Below are 17337 nucleotides of genomic sequence, written 5' to 3'. Positions count from 1 at the left end.
CATGGACAAGCTACCATTTTTTTAGGAGTATCTTGTGATTTTGTTTCATGAAAAACCTTATACCTGACAGCTACTGAGAAAAATCTATATAAGAACTCTAAAATACAATAATGTACTATCTGGCAAAGCATAAAAGCTGCTTTCATTTAATATCTAAAGACTGCAATCAAAATTACTGACTTGTCTATTTCCCCAAAACAATGAAGACTATTGTTCTTGTGCAGCATAATTATACACCTTCACCACACACACATGAATGAGCCAAGCAAGCAGTCATAAAGAGACAGCACAGACTGACTTTAAAGGACTATTCTTTCTAGCAAGCAGCAAAAGGAGAAAGCAGCCTTAAGTAACATCAGAAAACAGAGTCCTGAATGCCCTGAGGACAGGTGCTCAAGATTTAGAATTTCTGGAAAAGCAGAACAATCAAAAGGATTCCTTTAGTTTGGTCTGATAATGGGGACTCATCTGTTAGTGAAAACGGTTACATTAAAAAGTCTATACAGTTACTTTAGGTGTCTCAAAGACAGAATAGCTCAATATATCATGGTATCTATCCCAACTACATGTGTGTATTCTGGAACAGTCTGTTTAAACTATTGGGAATAGTTGCCCATAAGGAAATGTGTCTTGGAGGTCTCAGAGTCATATAGTCTGCAATGCAGAATTTGCCCAGCAGACAAATATAAGGATTGTGTCTGGAGACAATCAGACATTGGAGGCATCGTTTCACTGATATGTTTTGTGCCTGAAAACAAGGTTGTGTATGTCACAAGACTTTGTTTTTGGTGGGGTTTTTTTTTTGTTTCATGATCAGTTCAAATAATTATTTAACTTGAGAAAAGCACCTAAGATGGAAATCTATGTCAAAGCTGTTGAATTTTAGCAGAAGTTTCTGAAAACAAAAACGTAACAGAGAAGCTGAGGGAGTTGGGACATTTTAGCCTGGAGAAGAGAAGGCTTGGGGGGGATTGGGGTGGATCTTATTGGTGTGCATTAATACTTGATGAGATGAGAGGGTGTAAAGAAGGTGGGCCCAGAGTCTTCATGATGATCCATTGACAAGACAGGAAGCAATAAGCACAAGATGAAACTCAGGAAATTTCACTTACAAGTAAGTGAAAACCTTTTTACTCCAAGGGTAAACACTGGCATCGGATGCCCAGAGAGGTTGCAGAGTCTAATCTTGGAGGTATTCAAAACCCACCTGACATAGTCCTGGGCAGCTTGCTTTAGGTGACTCTTGTTTGAGGAGGACAGTGGACTAGATGAGGTCCAGAGCTCTCTTCCAACATCTACCATTGTGCAATTTGTGGTACCAGTAGACTACTCTAGCTGAAAATACTGTTACTTCTGCTTAGTTTTTAAATACACATATAATATAATTACTAATGCTGTATAATAAAAAAGGAGTTAATGAAGCTGTTAGATTAACCTGATTTTTATAACACTCTGAATTTTCATCCTATGGGTCTTGAAATATTTCTCCTATGTTTTAACACAGTTGATGCTTATATCACTAACACAGGAATTTATTTAATTGCAACTGAGCCTGATAAGATAGCTAGCTGTGTAATCCATGACCTGTCATGTAATTCAAAGAACTTTGTATTAAATACAGTAAATTTTATAAACCTTCATTTCAAAATTATTATTTAAATTAAGAAAGGAAATTTGTGTAATTGTAAGAATTTTAATTGCAATAAGATACTTCCACTTGTCATTCAAGGTATATTCTACATCAGGGAAGTTTACACTTATACCCAATATCTGATGTATTATGCAGATCAAGAGAGGCACATCTGAAATAATGATCTCCCCAGATATTTCCCAGAAGTTTTAACACCTTGGTGAGTATTTGTCTAGAGATAAGACATAATGAAGAACAACAAAAGCTATTTTCCAGTGTATGTAACTTTATCCCAAACTTCCCCCTTGTTATTCTGTTGAATCATGGTTTTCTGGTGCATCAGCAGGACAAATCACATTGTTTTCATGAACCCTAACTAACAGGCTTAAGACACACAGAGTTAACATAAGCAGTGCATTTACATTCATAGTCCCCAGCAGTGATATTATATATGCATCCTTGGTAAATTTTGGAAAAAATAAGTTGTAAGTGCAAAGGATCACATACTTGTGCTGAGTTGCCAAAATGAATTGAAATTTTAGATTTTTTTTTTTTAATGAAATGTTCAAATCATTTTTAAAACTAAAAGAACAATGTATATTAAATGCTTTTGTTGCACATGCATGCCATAGTCACCAGAAACATATAGTTGTTGCAGTGTATTTGTCATTTCAAAAATGATAGAGGTCCCACAGTTTCAGGAAAAAAAACCAAATGTCTAAACTCCTAAAGGATTTGATGGTGTGGGGGGTAAAAGGGTTGAAACAGCTTATGTAAGTGCAGAATTTAAAAGCACAGATCAAATAAGGAGCTTTATCTTTTTTCAGTATAACTACCATGTCTTTCATCTTGAGTAATGATTTATAAAGTAGAAAAATCAATAAAGAATCCATTCAAAAAAATCGCATTTTAAAAGGTATCTCATGAACATAAGTAGAAATGACAGCAACACTGACATCCTCTTGTCTTCTTTTGAGGTTGTATATGCAAATATATGCAGGAGCCTGAAATATAATTTGTACTATACTATGGTTGAGTCAAATTTCCAAAAGATGAATGTAGCTTCCGGATAAGAGCTAGATTTTGAATCATGAAGGAAGACAATGTTTAGATAGGAGCCTCCCTTTGTGTGGAATTGACTTTTCTGCAAGTTACATTCCAGGCATGTTTTTAAAGCAAAGATCAGACTGACTGGAAAGAAATTTATTATTAAAAAGTGAGAAAGCAAATACATACTTAGAGCAAACTGCATTGTGAAGCACACACACTTTTTCCAAAAGTAAATCCCTAGAGATGTTTGATCACACAAGGAAAACAGATATTCAGCGTAAGAGCAGTAGTAGTATGAGTCAGCTTTTTACTATGACTGTGATATTTAAACATATTTATCAAATTCCACCACCACTTTAGTGATGCTTAAAGGTAAAGGGTTTTTTTTGGTGTGCTTTATGCATTTCCTACCTTGAAACTGAGCATTAAATCCCTTTCGTCGGTGATTGCTGTCAGACGTAAAATGGAGTCGTAACCAGTTCTTACTGCTGATAACTGGAGAAGGTAGATTCATACCACTCAACCTGAAAAAAGAAAAAACAATCTAATATTAATGGTAAAAAAAAAATTCATGTATACTGTACTTAAAAGAGAAAAAACCCCCCCAGACCTCAGAATATGATAGAATATAATGATTCACTGTCATCTAATCTCAATGTATTACTAATTAAGTAGCTGCTATGTTGGGAGAAATAAGAGGGTTTTTTTTTTTCTCATTACAGCTATTTTTATGATTAAAACCTGTATTTCCAAACTATTTTTTCGTGATTTAAAGAAGAAAATCAGTCTTGTGAGAGTGTGTGTACACAAGTATAGGTGTGTATGCATGTGTCAAAACATTCAGGAAAAAATAAGCTTATCCAGTTACGACAAAAATCTCATCATCTGACTCCTTGCTGTGGTAGTTACCTCACAGGAAGTCAAATCTCAAGTATTAAGAAATGTTAAATATGGGTTATGGATGCTATCTCTTTTTAAGTTTGGGTGGTAAATTATTGGTACACAACTATGCTGGTAGAACTGATTTTGTGTATATTAAGTCCTACCCACATTTAATAAGAAAAAAGAGAAGTCTAAGCACAACTGCATGCAGGCTACCCAACTTGCATAACTATGGATATAAAGAAAGTGCACAAAGAATTTTTCTAATACAGGCAACAGGCCCTTGGGCCACACTGGATTATTCATTGTCATTCATTACACTACACCATTTATTAATGGAATAGCTACCGCAGAGAACCTGATATGATTTAAATTCACGTCTTAGCTTATCAGATGGTAAACTTCTATTTTGTTTTGCATGATCATGCTCCAGATTTCAAATTTTACCTTTTTTATTTTTTTTTCCCTGAATAACTCTGGAAAACTACACAAAATTAAGTTTCTCCTTTTCAAAAATGTTGATTACTTGAAACAAAAGTCAAACTGATGAATATCAGAAATTCCCAGCTAAGATATCATCTGTGTGAGGGTAGATTTGCCAGTACTAGAGTAGACAATACATATTTTTGGAGCTAAAAAATAACCAAACTGAAATGGGATTTAGTCTCTCTCCAAAATTAATCAATATAGTGATATACATGCCTTTTTCCATCATAGTATGAGATATCAGTTTCATTAAATATTCCAGATTACTAGGAAACCCATCAAGTTAATAAATAATGATTCTGGAGAAGTCTATTTAGAACCATGGCTGAATCCCTTTTTCTGCTGCAATAGAACAAGACCAACATATTGAAATATAGACATTCTTAATAGATGTTTTTTTAATCTACTTAGGACATGCAAACTACATCAAAGAAATTTCATTTTTATTTATAATCTCATTTTCTTTATCTATTTGTTAACAACATAAGGGACACCCAAATCCTACTTAAAAACAGCTTTGATTGAAAAAAAGGGTTGGTCTTTTACAAGAAGATTTACACGCTTCATTTTAGACATGGCATTCTAGAGTTCTTAAAGGTGTTGGTTAAAACATTCAGACTTATACATGTTTCTACATCTCATTCAAATGGACTTTTATACTTTATATATTCTTTCACACACACTTTAGACTATTTTAGAGCACCACTCTAAATATTTCTATCTACAAACTGGCATTTTCTGTTTCAAATCTGCTTAGAATTTGGGTGTGCCTGTAGAAAAGGAAAAGAAAAAACAAAACCATATGCAGAATACAGACTCTATCTTTGCTAGTACCTCTTAGCTATTGACAAAATGTATGCTAAATTTAAAAGTTTTTACTATATATGGGCTGTAGTTCATATCACTGAACTGATAATTCATTTGTCCAAGTACACAAACTTACATCCTACAAACACTGTTTTGGGGTTTTGTTTTCTTTTATAAAAGAAATATACACAAATTAACAAGCTATCTAGTATATCCAGAGCTCTGAATTTCAAAGCTGGCAAAACTCTAGGCTGAATATTAAATTGTAATATGAATTACATTGTACATTAATAAAAGATTAAATGAACATCATTATAAAAGCATGTTCATAGCAGATCTTTCCTTAGTTACGTTTCTAATAAACAGCAATTTCCCAGACAGACAATACATAAGATATTTTCACATGTATGTGAACTCTGCAAGGAACCACTAAATAGTCTCAAATCTCCCCATAATATTATGAAAGATAATATTAAAATGACACTGAGAGATTATTTTACGCAACCTATTTTAGCAGAGCTCTAATTTAGCTGCATGATTTCCTTCCTACTGAACTCTAGATAGGAATATGTTCTTTAACAGCAATGCTGTTTGTGTTTTAACTGGAGAAAGTTAGAAAGTGTAAAAAAAAACTTAGTCGTTATTATCAATTCATATAACTTCATATCAATTCCTGCTTAAGAGACTATACTATTTAAGGTTAAAACAACAGAAAATAATGGAATCTTAGAATGATTTGCGTTGGAAGAGACCTTAACGATCATGTGGTTGCAACCACCTGCCATGGACAAGGACACCTTTCACTAGACCAGGTTGCTCAAAGCCCCATCCAGTCTGGCCTTGAATACTCCAACGAATGAGGCCTCCACAGGTTCTCTGGGCAACCTGTTCCAGTGCCTCACAACTCTCATATTGAAACTATTCTGCCCTGGACTGATGAGCGTTTCCTTGATCTCTCCTGGGATCAATGTAGGCAGCTGTTTAAACCACAGAGTCAAAATAGGCATTGGGAATGTGACCACCCCTTCTGAGGTGTTCAGGAAATACTAACAGGCAGGACTTGTGCAGGCAGATTGCTATGAAAGCAAAGGAGCAACTTAAGAAAAGTCGTCTTTATTTCAAGTGCATACACATATTATTCATTTCTGTTCTATATGAATATAGATAGAGCAATTTTAGATTAGGTGTTAAATCTAAAATCCGATGAAGGCTTGGAACTTCCTTGTATCAGAAAAAATTATTCAGGTAAGGTAAAGACCCCCATATTTCTTAATATCAAAGTTCTCCTTAAAAGATTTCATGCTTTGATCTCTCTTAAAGATTTCTCCAATGCTGTCTGAAAGGAATATTGAAAGTTTCTCCATTCCTTTTAGCTGAAGACATTTTTTGTATGGGAACTAATACAAAAGAAATTAAATTCCTCATGTTTGAATTCTGCCTCTGCTATGAAAAATGTAATCCATTTTTGAATCTGATTTTAAGGTCTAGCATAGACAGTCTTCAAAATCTGCCCTAGCCTTGGATGGAAATGGTATCTAATCTAAATTACCTTAATCAAGTTGTTCAAGAACAAACACACAGATATGTATAAATAACATTATTTGTGCGTTTTCTGGAAATAGTTGGTTTGACTTGAAGCGTGTTGAGTTTTTATCTCCTGTACTGATGGCAGTCAGGCACTTATTTTCTAGGATCAGGGAGTTAAAACTATCAAGTGTCTCTTGGACAAGTGACATATTTGAATGCTCTGGGCTAAACAGTCTTTGAGGCCAAGCACTAAAAAGGATTGAAGGAAGCATTAAATAGCTGTTTATTCACTGAGTATCAAACACTCAGTGACCTGTTAAATTGCAATCCTGTGGGAGGAAAAGAAACAAACAGAAAACAATTTTTCAAATAACATTGTAAGACAGTGCATTTACCCTAGGGCTTAGAATGAAGATTGCACATGGAACCTAAAATCTCTAATTTCTGCATACTAGGTGTTGCACTGTGCTCTATGGAACAAGACAGACTCGCAGGGAATTCCTGTGCCTGTTCCAGCACCATAAAGAACTAAAGGGGCAGGTTTTGAGAGCTTTATAGCTATATTAGTACCACACTACACCTCTGGTGGCAAACACTGCGTCTTACAAGAAATAATAAGAAATATTTAAACAACCCCAGCTATTCTCCGTCTAAATCTGAAGCCAGCCAGGCTGTTGCAGGATCAGAGACAGCAGAGGAAACTCTCCTTCTGTTGTTCACTGCGAGCTGCAGATAAACCTTTTCATGTTATACTACTTCAAGTGATGTTTTAATTTTTATTCTTATTCCATCATTTCCTCACACAGACACTAATCTACTGTTTATACAAGTGTAATAAGACATTCTATTTCCATGCAGGCTTGAAGGAGTAATATTTTCCTTATGTATAGTATGTCAGATACAGAAGCAGAACGTCCTTTGAAGTCTATTGCATTATCAAGAGATTGGGATACGCTTTATCAAAATTATTACTAACAGAATTGTCACTGAAGTATTTTTTCTCTAGTTAAGATTTTCCAGTAGTTATTCTTTGACTCAAATTCAGATATAGCAAAACTACTTTACATTTACTAAGAGAACTAATCTAGAGAGGAGTAATTTTGGTTTTGATTTTGGATCTGTTAATAAAAAATTAATGCTTTTGTCTGAAGAAATAAACCAAATCTTGTTTCTTTTACAAGGTTCTTGACATTGTTTTGACTATAACAAACAGATAATCTTATCTTATAAAAATACTGACACTTCAGTTTCATGAAAATGCGGGAAAGAATTAGAATGGGTTTTGTCAACTCATCTACCCTTATCCTTCTAATTTAGCTGCTTTCCCCATTTGGTACTAAGCCAAATATCTATATAGTTAAAGTCATATTATTTATTAAAAATACAGTAAAAAAGAATAAAATTAATTGAATCAAGTCTAAACAAAATAAAATTCAAAAGTACAGACTCTATAAGGACTAGTTCAGATAAAAAAAACCACAGAAGCCCGCCAACAAAGCCTATTAGGCATCAGTTTTAAATACTCCTGCTATTTCTATATTCACCTAACCACAGAAGTATTCCTATTCTCTAGAATGTGTTTATTTATTTATCTATTTATTTATTTATTTTGGAAAAAGTGAAAAATATTGTTGTGGCTTAGGAATGGTATTCCCCAATTTAGTTCTCCCACTGAGACTCCAAACCACACTACTGCTTGCTCACTCCCCCCTGCTCCTTCCCTTCACAGCCCAGTAGGATTGAGTTGAGAACTGGAGGCACAAAATGTGAAGATCATGTGCTGAAATAAGAACAATTTACTGAAAACAGCAATGACATAAGAACAGTAACACCAACAATATTAATAGCAAAAGTATACAAAAAAGTGGGTGATTCATATACAAACGTGCTCACAGGAACTGGAAGGCAACGAACAGTGGCAGACAATGCCAACATATTTTTTGACCAGAAGCCACTCTCTTCTTTTTGGAAGTCAGAGCCCCGTACCCCTACCCTCGGCAATGCCCTGTGGTATAAAATAACCTCCTGAACACGCCCACAGCCGTGCCCCATCAGCTACTGCAAAAAATTAACTCTGTCCCGGCCGAAACAAGGACAAACATTTAATGAGTTCCCTTAACAGGTCTCTGGGTTTGGAGAAAAGAAGAAAACTGTACCCTAATTTTCACTTGAGAGCTATCCTCCATTTTGAAATCCTCTCAGCTAAAATATTTATATGAGCATCCCTGCAGATACATGTCCAAACAAGAACTTTCAATGATCATCACTCACTAACTGATAAAATAACGGGAGGTAGTTTTTCAAGGTATAAAGTATGATGATTGCAGCAAATTAATGAAGACAATGTCTATGCATGTGTGCATATATAGTCTCTCTGTATGTATTATCTATATTCTATATGTAAACATCTATATTTAGTATAGATATATTAAGAAAGAATGTTAGAGGTTTATTACCTCAAACTCATTGTAGCACCAGGATGGCCAAGACCGTATCTGGTATTAACTACGAGCAAGTAATGAGCTGCATTAGCTGTAAGTAAATGTGTAGTTTTGCAAGCTGTGTTAGAGGGCTCGACAGTGAAACATGCACACTGTGGCTGCAGTTTCACAGACATGAGATGCTCTGACAAGCAGCTGCTGCCTAAAAGAAGTGTGATGTTCTTTTCTGTTCCTGCTTCTCCTACATTTACTTCTCCTTCCTTAATCCTTTGCTTCCGTATTGCCCCTCCTTACATGTATCAACTTTGATTCTTGCTGGAATTTCTGTGTTCTTATTTAAACACTATAATGGAAGAAAATTATCCTCTCCTCCCAAGTCCCTCCAGGTGAGACATCTGTGTGCCATTTTAGTGAATTAAATTGCTCATGGAAAAGAGAAACGAGTCAGAGCTGACATGAATTCAGTGTCAGGAGTACAGGAAAAGCAAAGTGAAATGAAGCTGGAGGTCACGACTTGGGGAAAGAAAGAATTTATACATGAATATAAATTAGGGAACAACTCAACAAAATATAAGAGGGGATAGATAGCTTAGCAAGACTATTTACAATACCAATGACGTGAAACAATACTTATTATGCTTGATAAGTGAGACCAGGTTATCTCCTAAATAAGAACTATCAGTTTAACAGGAAAAATGTAAATCCTCTCTTCCTTATGTAGTATTTGAAATAAGAGACTACTTACAACAGCTAACACAATCTACAAGAAAAGGGTTCAGAAGTGGGGAGAGGGAGAGAGAGGGGCAATGTGAGGTGTTTCTTATTTAGAGTAATTACATCCAGCATGATTTTTCTCTGCCTGCTTGCTTAACCATATGTTGTTATACTGGATGCTGTCAATAAATACTTTCATTTGCATTGTACCTTATTACCTCCTGGGACAAGAATGAATCCAAACCAATGGATATGGTTTGGGGTGAGGATTTTTCACCCTAATTTAAAGACATAGGAGTACCTTAGCAAATCTTAGCTTGCTAAGTGCCCCTAGATGCTCTCCTGAGAATTGTTCAGGAGAACTGGGTATGTCCCAGCTCACCTCTCAGTGAGAGCTGTTTTCAGGTGAGTCAAGAAAACTAATGACTAATAGTAATCCAGAAGGCTCTCGCTGTAAAGGAAAAAATTGACAAGCATCTTAAGTCATGATGGACCACAAGGAGTTTGCCAGAGAATTTTATATCAAATACTTTTGTCAGTCTGGGTCTAAGAAAACAGCTCAAATGAAATGCAGAACTGATGAGTGTAAAAAGCATGAAAGAAAGGAAAACACAGACGTAAGGGAATAAGCCCAGGAATAAGGTTTTACTATGACACTGTCAATTTCAATGATTCAGATACTTTCCGTTGAGTAGTCTAAGAATGCAGTATTTTTTATTTACTCAGTTATCCTTCACATTGAGAGTTGAAGGCTTAATCGTTAATAAATGAAAGCATGCAATGAAAGTGCCTCTTCAAAATGAAATAACCCAACATTAAATAAAGGACTATGTTCCATAATTGTTTTATGTGGCATTACTGTGTAGTTATTACATTCATTAAGCTCATTACTAACTTCACTGTATTATAAAGAAACACTGTCCAGTAAACATTTTAGGTGTATGTTTCATAAGGAATGATTCTTAACAGGAGAAAAGTAAGAAGACTACTTTGCCTGTGATTATGAATTTTGAAAATTTTATGTAGTCATTACAGAACATTTTGAATCTGGCAAAATATTGCTTACTCACTTTGTTCCCTTCTCATGGCACATATTGACAGTTATATTGGAACAGGCTGACAACTTATTTAAAACTAAATTAGGATAACTTAATATAAAATTCTTTAAGGCCATATGTTTTCTTTTTCCCCTAAATAAATAAAGTTCTAAGACCATAGCCAGACAGGTAAAAATGGAAATGTAAGCAGAAATTTTATATATTTTCCAAAAACATATTCAAATTATACCCTCCCAAGATAACAACCTAAGTTCCTTATGTGGTCTGAGCAATTTACATGTATGCTTAAAAGCCCTTTGGCCCAGTGAAATGAGGAGAGGTAAGGCTTCATCTTATCTAATTCAGTTGTTAGCAGTGAGTGATCTCCATCTGTGAGAAGCTCCTTTTATAGAAAACAGAGAGGAATAAGTTTTTTGGGAATATATATAATCTGAGGTATTTTAGACTTCCTCATTGGTTTGAAATGAATCTCACCTTGGAATGCAAGAGCTATAGTGAAGAGATCAGTAAACAGCAACACCTGAGCATCATTCAAGGCATATAAATGCTATTGTATGTTGCGGTATGAGTGGCTATAGCCACAATGACCCCAGACCCAAAAGCAGCATCTGAGCTGATGTCTGAGATGACCTCTAGGTTAGGGTGAGCTCCTATAGCCCTTCACTCTTTTAATTTGGCTGTCGAGAATTGATTGATTACTGTTCTCCCCTCCTAGTTTTATGTATAAGTCCATAAATATTTATCTCCTTAGTTGAAATATGTATTAGTTCTAGAAAGTTCTGTGTTACTTGATGCCCCATTGGTAGGCTGTCTCTGACCCTGCCTACAAGTTATCCCCATTGGTTGCCTCCTTGTTAATGCCTCCCCTATTGCCTTACCCGATTGGCTGTTACCCTTATCCCTGCCTTCCTTTCTCTGAGTATAAAATCTCTGGACCCTCTTGTGATATCACCTTTTTGTCCAGCTTTCCATCCCCTGGATCCTTCACCTGCAATAAACCTAGCTTGTAGAGCCCACATGGAGAGTCCCTCCTGTTTCTTTGCCTCCGCTGTTGCCTCTACCACCTTAGCCTGGGGCTCGCTCCTCAGAGGAAGGGGCTCGCCCTTAAAGCTGCCGTGACTTGCCTGCCAAGGACTGTCAGCAGAGACGCTGTGTCACCCTCCGAGCTATCCCTAGGTTTGGCGTCTCAATTGTAATTCAGCTTACAGGACATATGACATAACTCAGAACTTTATTCTCCAAAGACAAACCTTTCTGTTCTAACTTTGTGCACAAAAACACCCAGGCTCAGTGTGTATTTTGTCGTACTTCACACTGCATGTGATACTTGAACATACTTTGTATTTGGCTAGAGGTTAAAGCCAAAGGCAAGAGCTTTTTATGTTTTGCAACTGGTGTTTGGAATAAGAACATCTTGGTTTGTTGATTCACCAGTGTTAGCAAATATTTTTCTTGATTACTGTTGTGATATTTAACAAACATCGTAAGGACAATATTCCATAGCATTCTGAGTTCTTCCTCTGGAAGATTATTACTGCTCTCAAGCTGATGAATAAAAGAGCAATAATTCCTTATATGTCTAGGGGTCTTTCTGATATATGGCTTTCATTGTCCAGTAAAACTGGAACATTAAGTTCTAGGACACCACAATCAATTAGATTTTATTGTTTAATACAGTGATATTCCACCCAGGCCCTGAGTTCTGCAAGCCACTTTTTTATAGTGTTCAAGGAGCTCTACATCCAGAGCCAGAGAAGATACGTGTAAGGTCCTGAAGTTCAAATGGCAGTTTTCCTGAAGGAAAACAAAAATTTAAAACAAGCTCACAATTGAACAAATATAAAACTAAATTGAAGGCATTTTTACTGCTACAAATATAGCAGTATTGGGCACTTCAGAGATAAAATGCTGCTTTAAAATTTGTTCCATAGCTGAGTGTAATTATTAATAGCTGCAATGATAAAATATAGCTCTTATAGCACACACAGTATTCTGTTTATGAGAACTGCACTGATAGTGTTTTTACTGCAATTATTCAGAGTCATTTTTGTTAACATTCTGAAAACTCCACATTTTTTACTGTGTTCATATTAATCCTTTAACAAATTCTTTAGTGTCCATATAGAGAAAACTTTAAATTCTATGATAAAATTCAGAAACTGCTCATCTAAACAAGAGCTGCCAATTTTTAATTTTTTTATTTCTTTAACCTTCAATTATTGTGAATTATTAGTAGAGGATTAAGATCCAACAAGATGCAATGCTAAAACCAGATGTATGAATCAACGGCCAGTAACTATCAATCTTATTATAACTTAAAAACTCATTTAAATGATATAAGAACAATACTAGGGCAATTTTTTTAGGTACATCAAAGTATTCAATAGGGGATTTTTAAGTACATCAGGTACTCACTATACTTCTGTGTTAAGAAAGACTGTTCTGTGCTACTCTATGTGGTTGCTACTGTAAGATTTTCAAAATAAACTAAAATGAATATACAAATATAATGAATTGAAAAATGTTTTTCCATTCTGTGCAATTAATTTTATTTCATTACTTTAGTAACTGTTCTCCATTACATATTTTATATTGGATGAGTTGTTTTGTTTTTTGTTTTAATGAAAGGTTTCAAATATCCCATTTTGCTTTCTTATAAAATATCTAATGAAAAACAGAAATCCAGGGGGAAAAAAAACTGATTAAAAGAGTCATTGGAAGTAATGCTTCATGATTTTTTTTGTTAGACTTTCATTTGCAGAAATTACATTGTCTGTTCTGACTAAGAAAAACCTGCACAGATTTCTGTACTTAAAACCTCAGTCCATATGTGGGGATGTTTAGAAACAGTCTCTAAAAGATGACTGTGAGAATACTTTTAAGAGCTCCTTTAGACTGTGCTTCTCTGCAGTGAGTATTGGGAATGAGTTTAGGATCAATCTATCTGACATATTAGATAATAACAAATAAGGAAAATTATTTTTTTCTCTATCTTCTTTTATGATTCTCTATTATTAATCTCTTCGCCCATAAATCAGTAAAATCCTGTTATCTTACAATAGATTTAAACTATATCTGGTAAAAGAAAATAACCCATTGGTTCCCAGCTGCAGACTGGGGGGGAAAGGAGCTGCTTAACAGACAGAATTGCAGGTCTTCCAGGAATAAATCTGTACACAGCTTACTTTAGTTTCTTGGAAACAAAAACCAAAAAAAAAAATCCCAAAAAACCTACCACTACCAGAAAAAAAAAAAAAAATCTTCATGCATTTTGTCTTAAAAACTTTATCGGACTTCAACCAGATCTGGGCCCCCTGGCATAAGAAAGACATAGACCCATTAGAGTGGCCATGAACAGAGGGAGCACCTCTCATGTGAAGACAGGCTGAGAGAGCTGGGCTTGTTCAGCCTGGAGAAGAGAAAGCCCCAGAACACCTTGAAGAGGGCCTGTAAGAAAGACGGGGCCAAACCTTTTAGCAGGGCCTGTTGCAATTGGACAAGGGGTAATGGTTTTAAGGTGAAGGAGGGTCAATTTAGATTAGATACATGGAAGAAGATTTTACAATAAGGGCGGTGAAGCACTGACACAGGTGTGCAGTGAAGTGGTAGATGCCCCATTCCTGGAAACATCCGAGGTAAGGTTGGATGGGGCTTTGAGCAACCTGATTGAGCTGAAGGTGTCCCTGCTCATTGCGGAGGGGTTGTGCTAGATGTCCGTTGAAGGTCCCTTCCAACTCCAACTACTCTATTTGAAAAAAAACCCAACTAACAAACAAACAAAGAAAAACACCACAAACCCTAAATACTATACATTGAAATGGAATTTAATTGGTGCATCTGTTCAATATTTTCCAATTTTAACTCTCCATTATCTGATAATCATGTAATTTATCTTTTAGCTCTTTTATTTTTGAAACTTACTGGGTGAAAGATTATTCATCTTCCTTCCTATGATAGAAATAGAGCTATAGAAATGCATTCTCTATCAAAAATAACTCATAGGTGCAACTTCAGAAGAATTAACTTACTTTTGGAACATTATATACTATATTACTATTCAAGACTTATGTCTGTATTTAAGAAAAATAGAGACCATTAAAAAAGAAATTATATCTAAATTGAGCCCTCCTTGATAGAGCTACTACAAATAATATTGTATTTCCAGGTACATTTTATGTTTAATATGACAGTGTTAATAAAAAGCCCAGCCTTTATCTGACTGAAAAGACCAGACAATCTCAGATCAGTTTTTATGGACTGATTATTACCAAATTAGGATGTAGTTCTGAAAATATCTGATCTATACTGAATTCCTCATGCAGTGAGCTTGCAGTATTGGCTCCATCTGGCATTAGGAGTTTCTTGTGTCCATAAAAAGGACTATAAAATGTTTCTCTCTGAGAATACTGAAAATAGAAATTTTTTGTGTTATAAGTTTAAATGTTTTATTGGTTCAATCTGTAACACAATGCAGATGCTAAGATGCTGACTCTTAGCATCTTTGAAAGTCATACTATTTTGTACCTTCGTGTGGACATAGTTCAAAATTTGGATGAAGAATTTGAAAATATGAGTGTGATCAGCAAATATACTACTTGGATGAAGCACTGGCATGACTGCAGCCAAGCAGTGATAATATTGGTAACATTAAAAACAAACAAGTAAACCAACCCACCATGTTCATGTAAATCTAACTACATGTCCAAACAATATGATTGGTATTTCTGAAATACAAGTTTTTTCTTGGGATGGAAGCTTTGTGCAGGTCTATTACTTTTTTTCCTAAGGATGCTAAGCACTAAGTTAGACAAGAACCACTGTATTTACTCATTTCAGTGATGGTATGTGTTTCATTGATACTCTCAAGTGGTAAAAGTTAACCTTGCTGGGTCTTGTTGATACTTGGATTAGATAGAGCTAAGGCAAATGTTTACACCTTTACTGTATCTTGCCAAGGAAGCTGACTTATCTGCGTTTTTAACATGTTCTCATTATACTGACCATATTACTTTGTACTTACAGTTGTATCATTAAGTAGAAAACTCTTTTTTGTTTTCTTAAGGTATTCTTAAATGGCAAAAAGTAACTATTTCCACTTGAAACACCAAGCTTTACCCCAATAATAAAGCCAATGGAGAACAACACGATTTCTATTACTATATTCCCAGCTGGTTTGGTTTTGGTTTTGTTGGTTTTTTTTTTGTTTTGTTTTGTTCTCCCTCTTTGTCTGTACACAGAAATTAAGATACTGGTTAAAAACAAACAAAAAACCTTGTTGTTCCCCCACAAATACTGTTTGGTAACTATCAGAAAATAACTGTAAACAAGAAGGATCACGCAACCCCTGTAGTTAATAGGAGTTGACATTTATGTACCCACCTTCACAAAACTTATCTCCCTTATTTGAAATTATAATACAATGAAATAAAATTTCTGGGCTGTATCAGCAGTAGAACATGCCAAACAGTAACTATGACAGTTTGACAGAAAATGTTGGCTGCATCTTGTTGGGACAAAATTTCAGTGTAACAACGAAGAACTGAAATAAGAAAAGAGAACTTCCCAAACTGATGTAAAACTTTTCCATTCTATGAGGCTGATATATTTTACTTTAAAATATTGTTACTATGTAAAGAAAGGAACATCATGTTTTGCAGAGGTTCAGGATTTACTACTTGGTAGCTTGTTAAGCAGGAGTAATATGAGTTGGTTTACTGGAAAAATATCTCCCAAGTGTCACAGAAAACAAAATAAGCAATAGGACAAGATTTTTCTCAAATAGTACACTTTTATTCCAAAACTAAATACCCCCCCCTCCGCCTCCCAAACCAAACTTATTTGTACATAGCCTGTTAGTACATGGCCTCAATACCCTGTTAACACAAGGCCTCATAGAGTATCAGGCAACAGATGCATTCTATTTTTGTAGATATGACCCCTCTGAATTATATGACGGTTATATTTGCAAATAAAAACAAATAAACAAAGAAAATCCCATGGCACAGAAAAGCTTAAATGACAGAGAAAATCAGAAAAAAAATGCTTCCTAAGAGATGTTTTCCAAAGAAATGGGAATTCTGCTATGGGAATTCTGATTCTAGACATAACTAAAACAGTGTTGCTGTTTGGTGATCTATTGCTCATGCCAATATAAAATTATTTGCCATGTTGGTTCACTTGAGTGAAAAGTGGGGTAGGAGAGAGAAAATCTCACCAAGTTGCAATCAGAGTGCAACCACATAATAGCTGTTTATAATAATGTATGTTCTGGAAGCCAGGTGAATATCTACTTATTTTTAAATTCAAGCACAAAATTTATTCAATTTCCTTACTGTTTAATAATATACCTGTTGTGAACTAGATTCTTGTCTCAGTAACACTATACAGCTACACTACTTCCACCAGGAGGTAAGTTCTCTTTCAATAGTAAATGTTTATTTTTTCAATTTATCCAAATGTATTCCTTTTCCATTAGTCAACCAGTCTTGGTGTGTGGTAAATGAGTACGTATTTTGATAAGCAATATTTCCTGAATTAAGCCTGCTTCCAAGCCCTTTTAGGGATATTTTAGGGTTCCCAGTGAAAGAAGCAATGCTTTGCTTATCTCTCTCTAACAGCCAGAAGTCCTCTGGCAAGAAAAAAGTACTAGCAACAATGAACATCGTGACATAGGTATTTTAACTAGGGCTAAGAGGCAAAGCCTTTAAAGCCAGCACACTGAATAGCATAGCTAGATAGCAAG

At 35.2% G+C, this 17337-nt stretch overlaps 1 protein-coding gene across 1 annotated transcript in view; it reads right to left on the bottom strand.

Annotated features, from left to right (window-relative positions):
• CSMD1 (CUB and Sushi multiple domains 1) overlaps positions 1–17337 on the bottom strand; it is a 1107925-nt gene that overhangs the window by 390898 nt on the left and 699690 nt on the right. Inside the window, exon 6 of the mRNA XM_017739215.1 lies at positions 3092–3204. Within this exon, the coding sequence (XP_017594704.1) occupies positions 3092–3204 (113 nt within the window). The remainder of the gene's footprint in view (positions 1–3091; positions 3205–17337) is intronic.

Source organism: Corvus brachyrhynchos, unplaced genomic scaffold (assembly GCF_000691975.1).
Source record: "Corvus brachyrhynchos isolate BGI_N302 unplaced genomic scaffold, ASM69197v1 scaffold136, whole genome shotgun sequence".
NCBI lineage: Eukaryota > Metazoa > Chordata > Aves > Passeriformes > Corvidae > Corvus > Corvus brachyrhynchos.
Note: the sequence above shows the minus strand (reverse complement) of the source record. Positions and strands in the feature narration are given on the sequence as shown.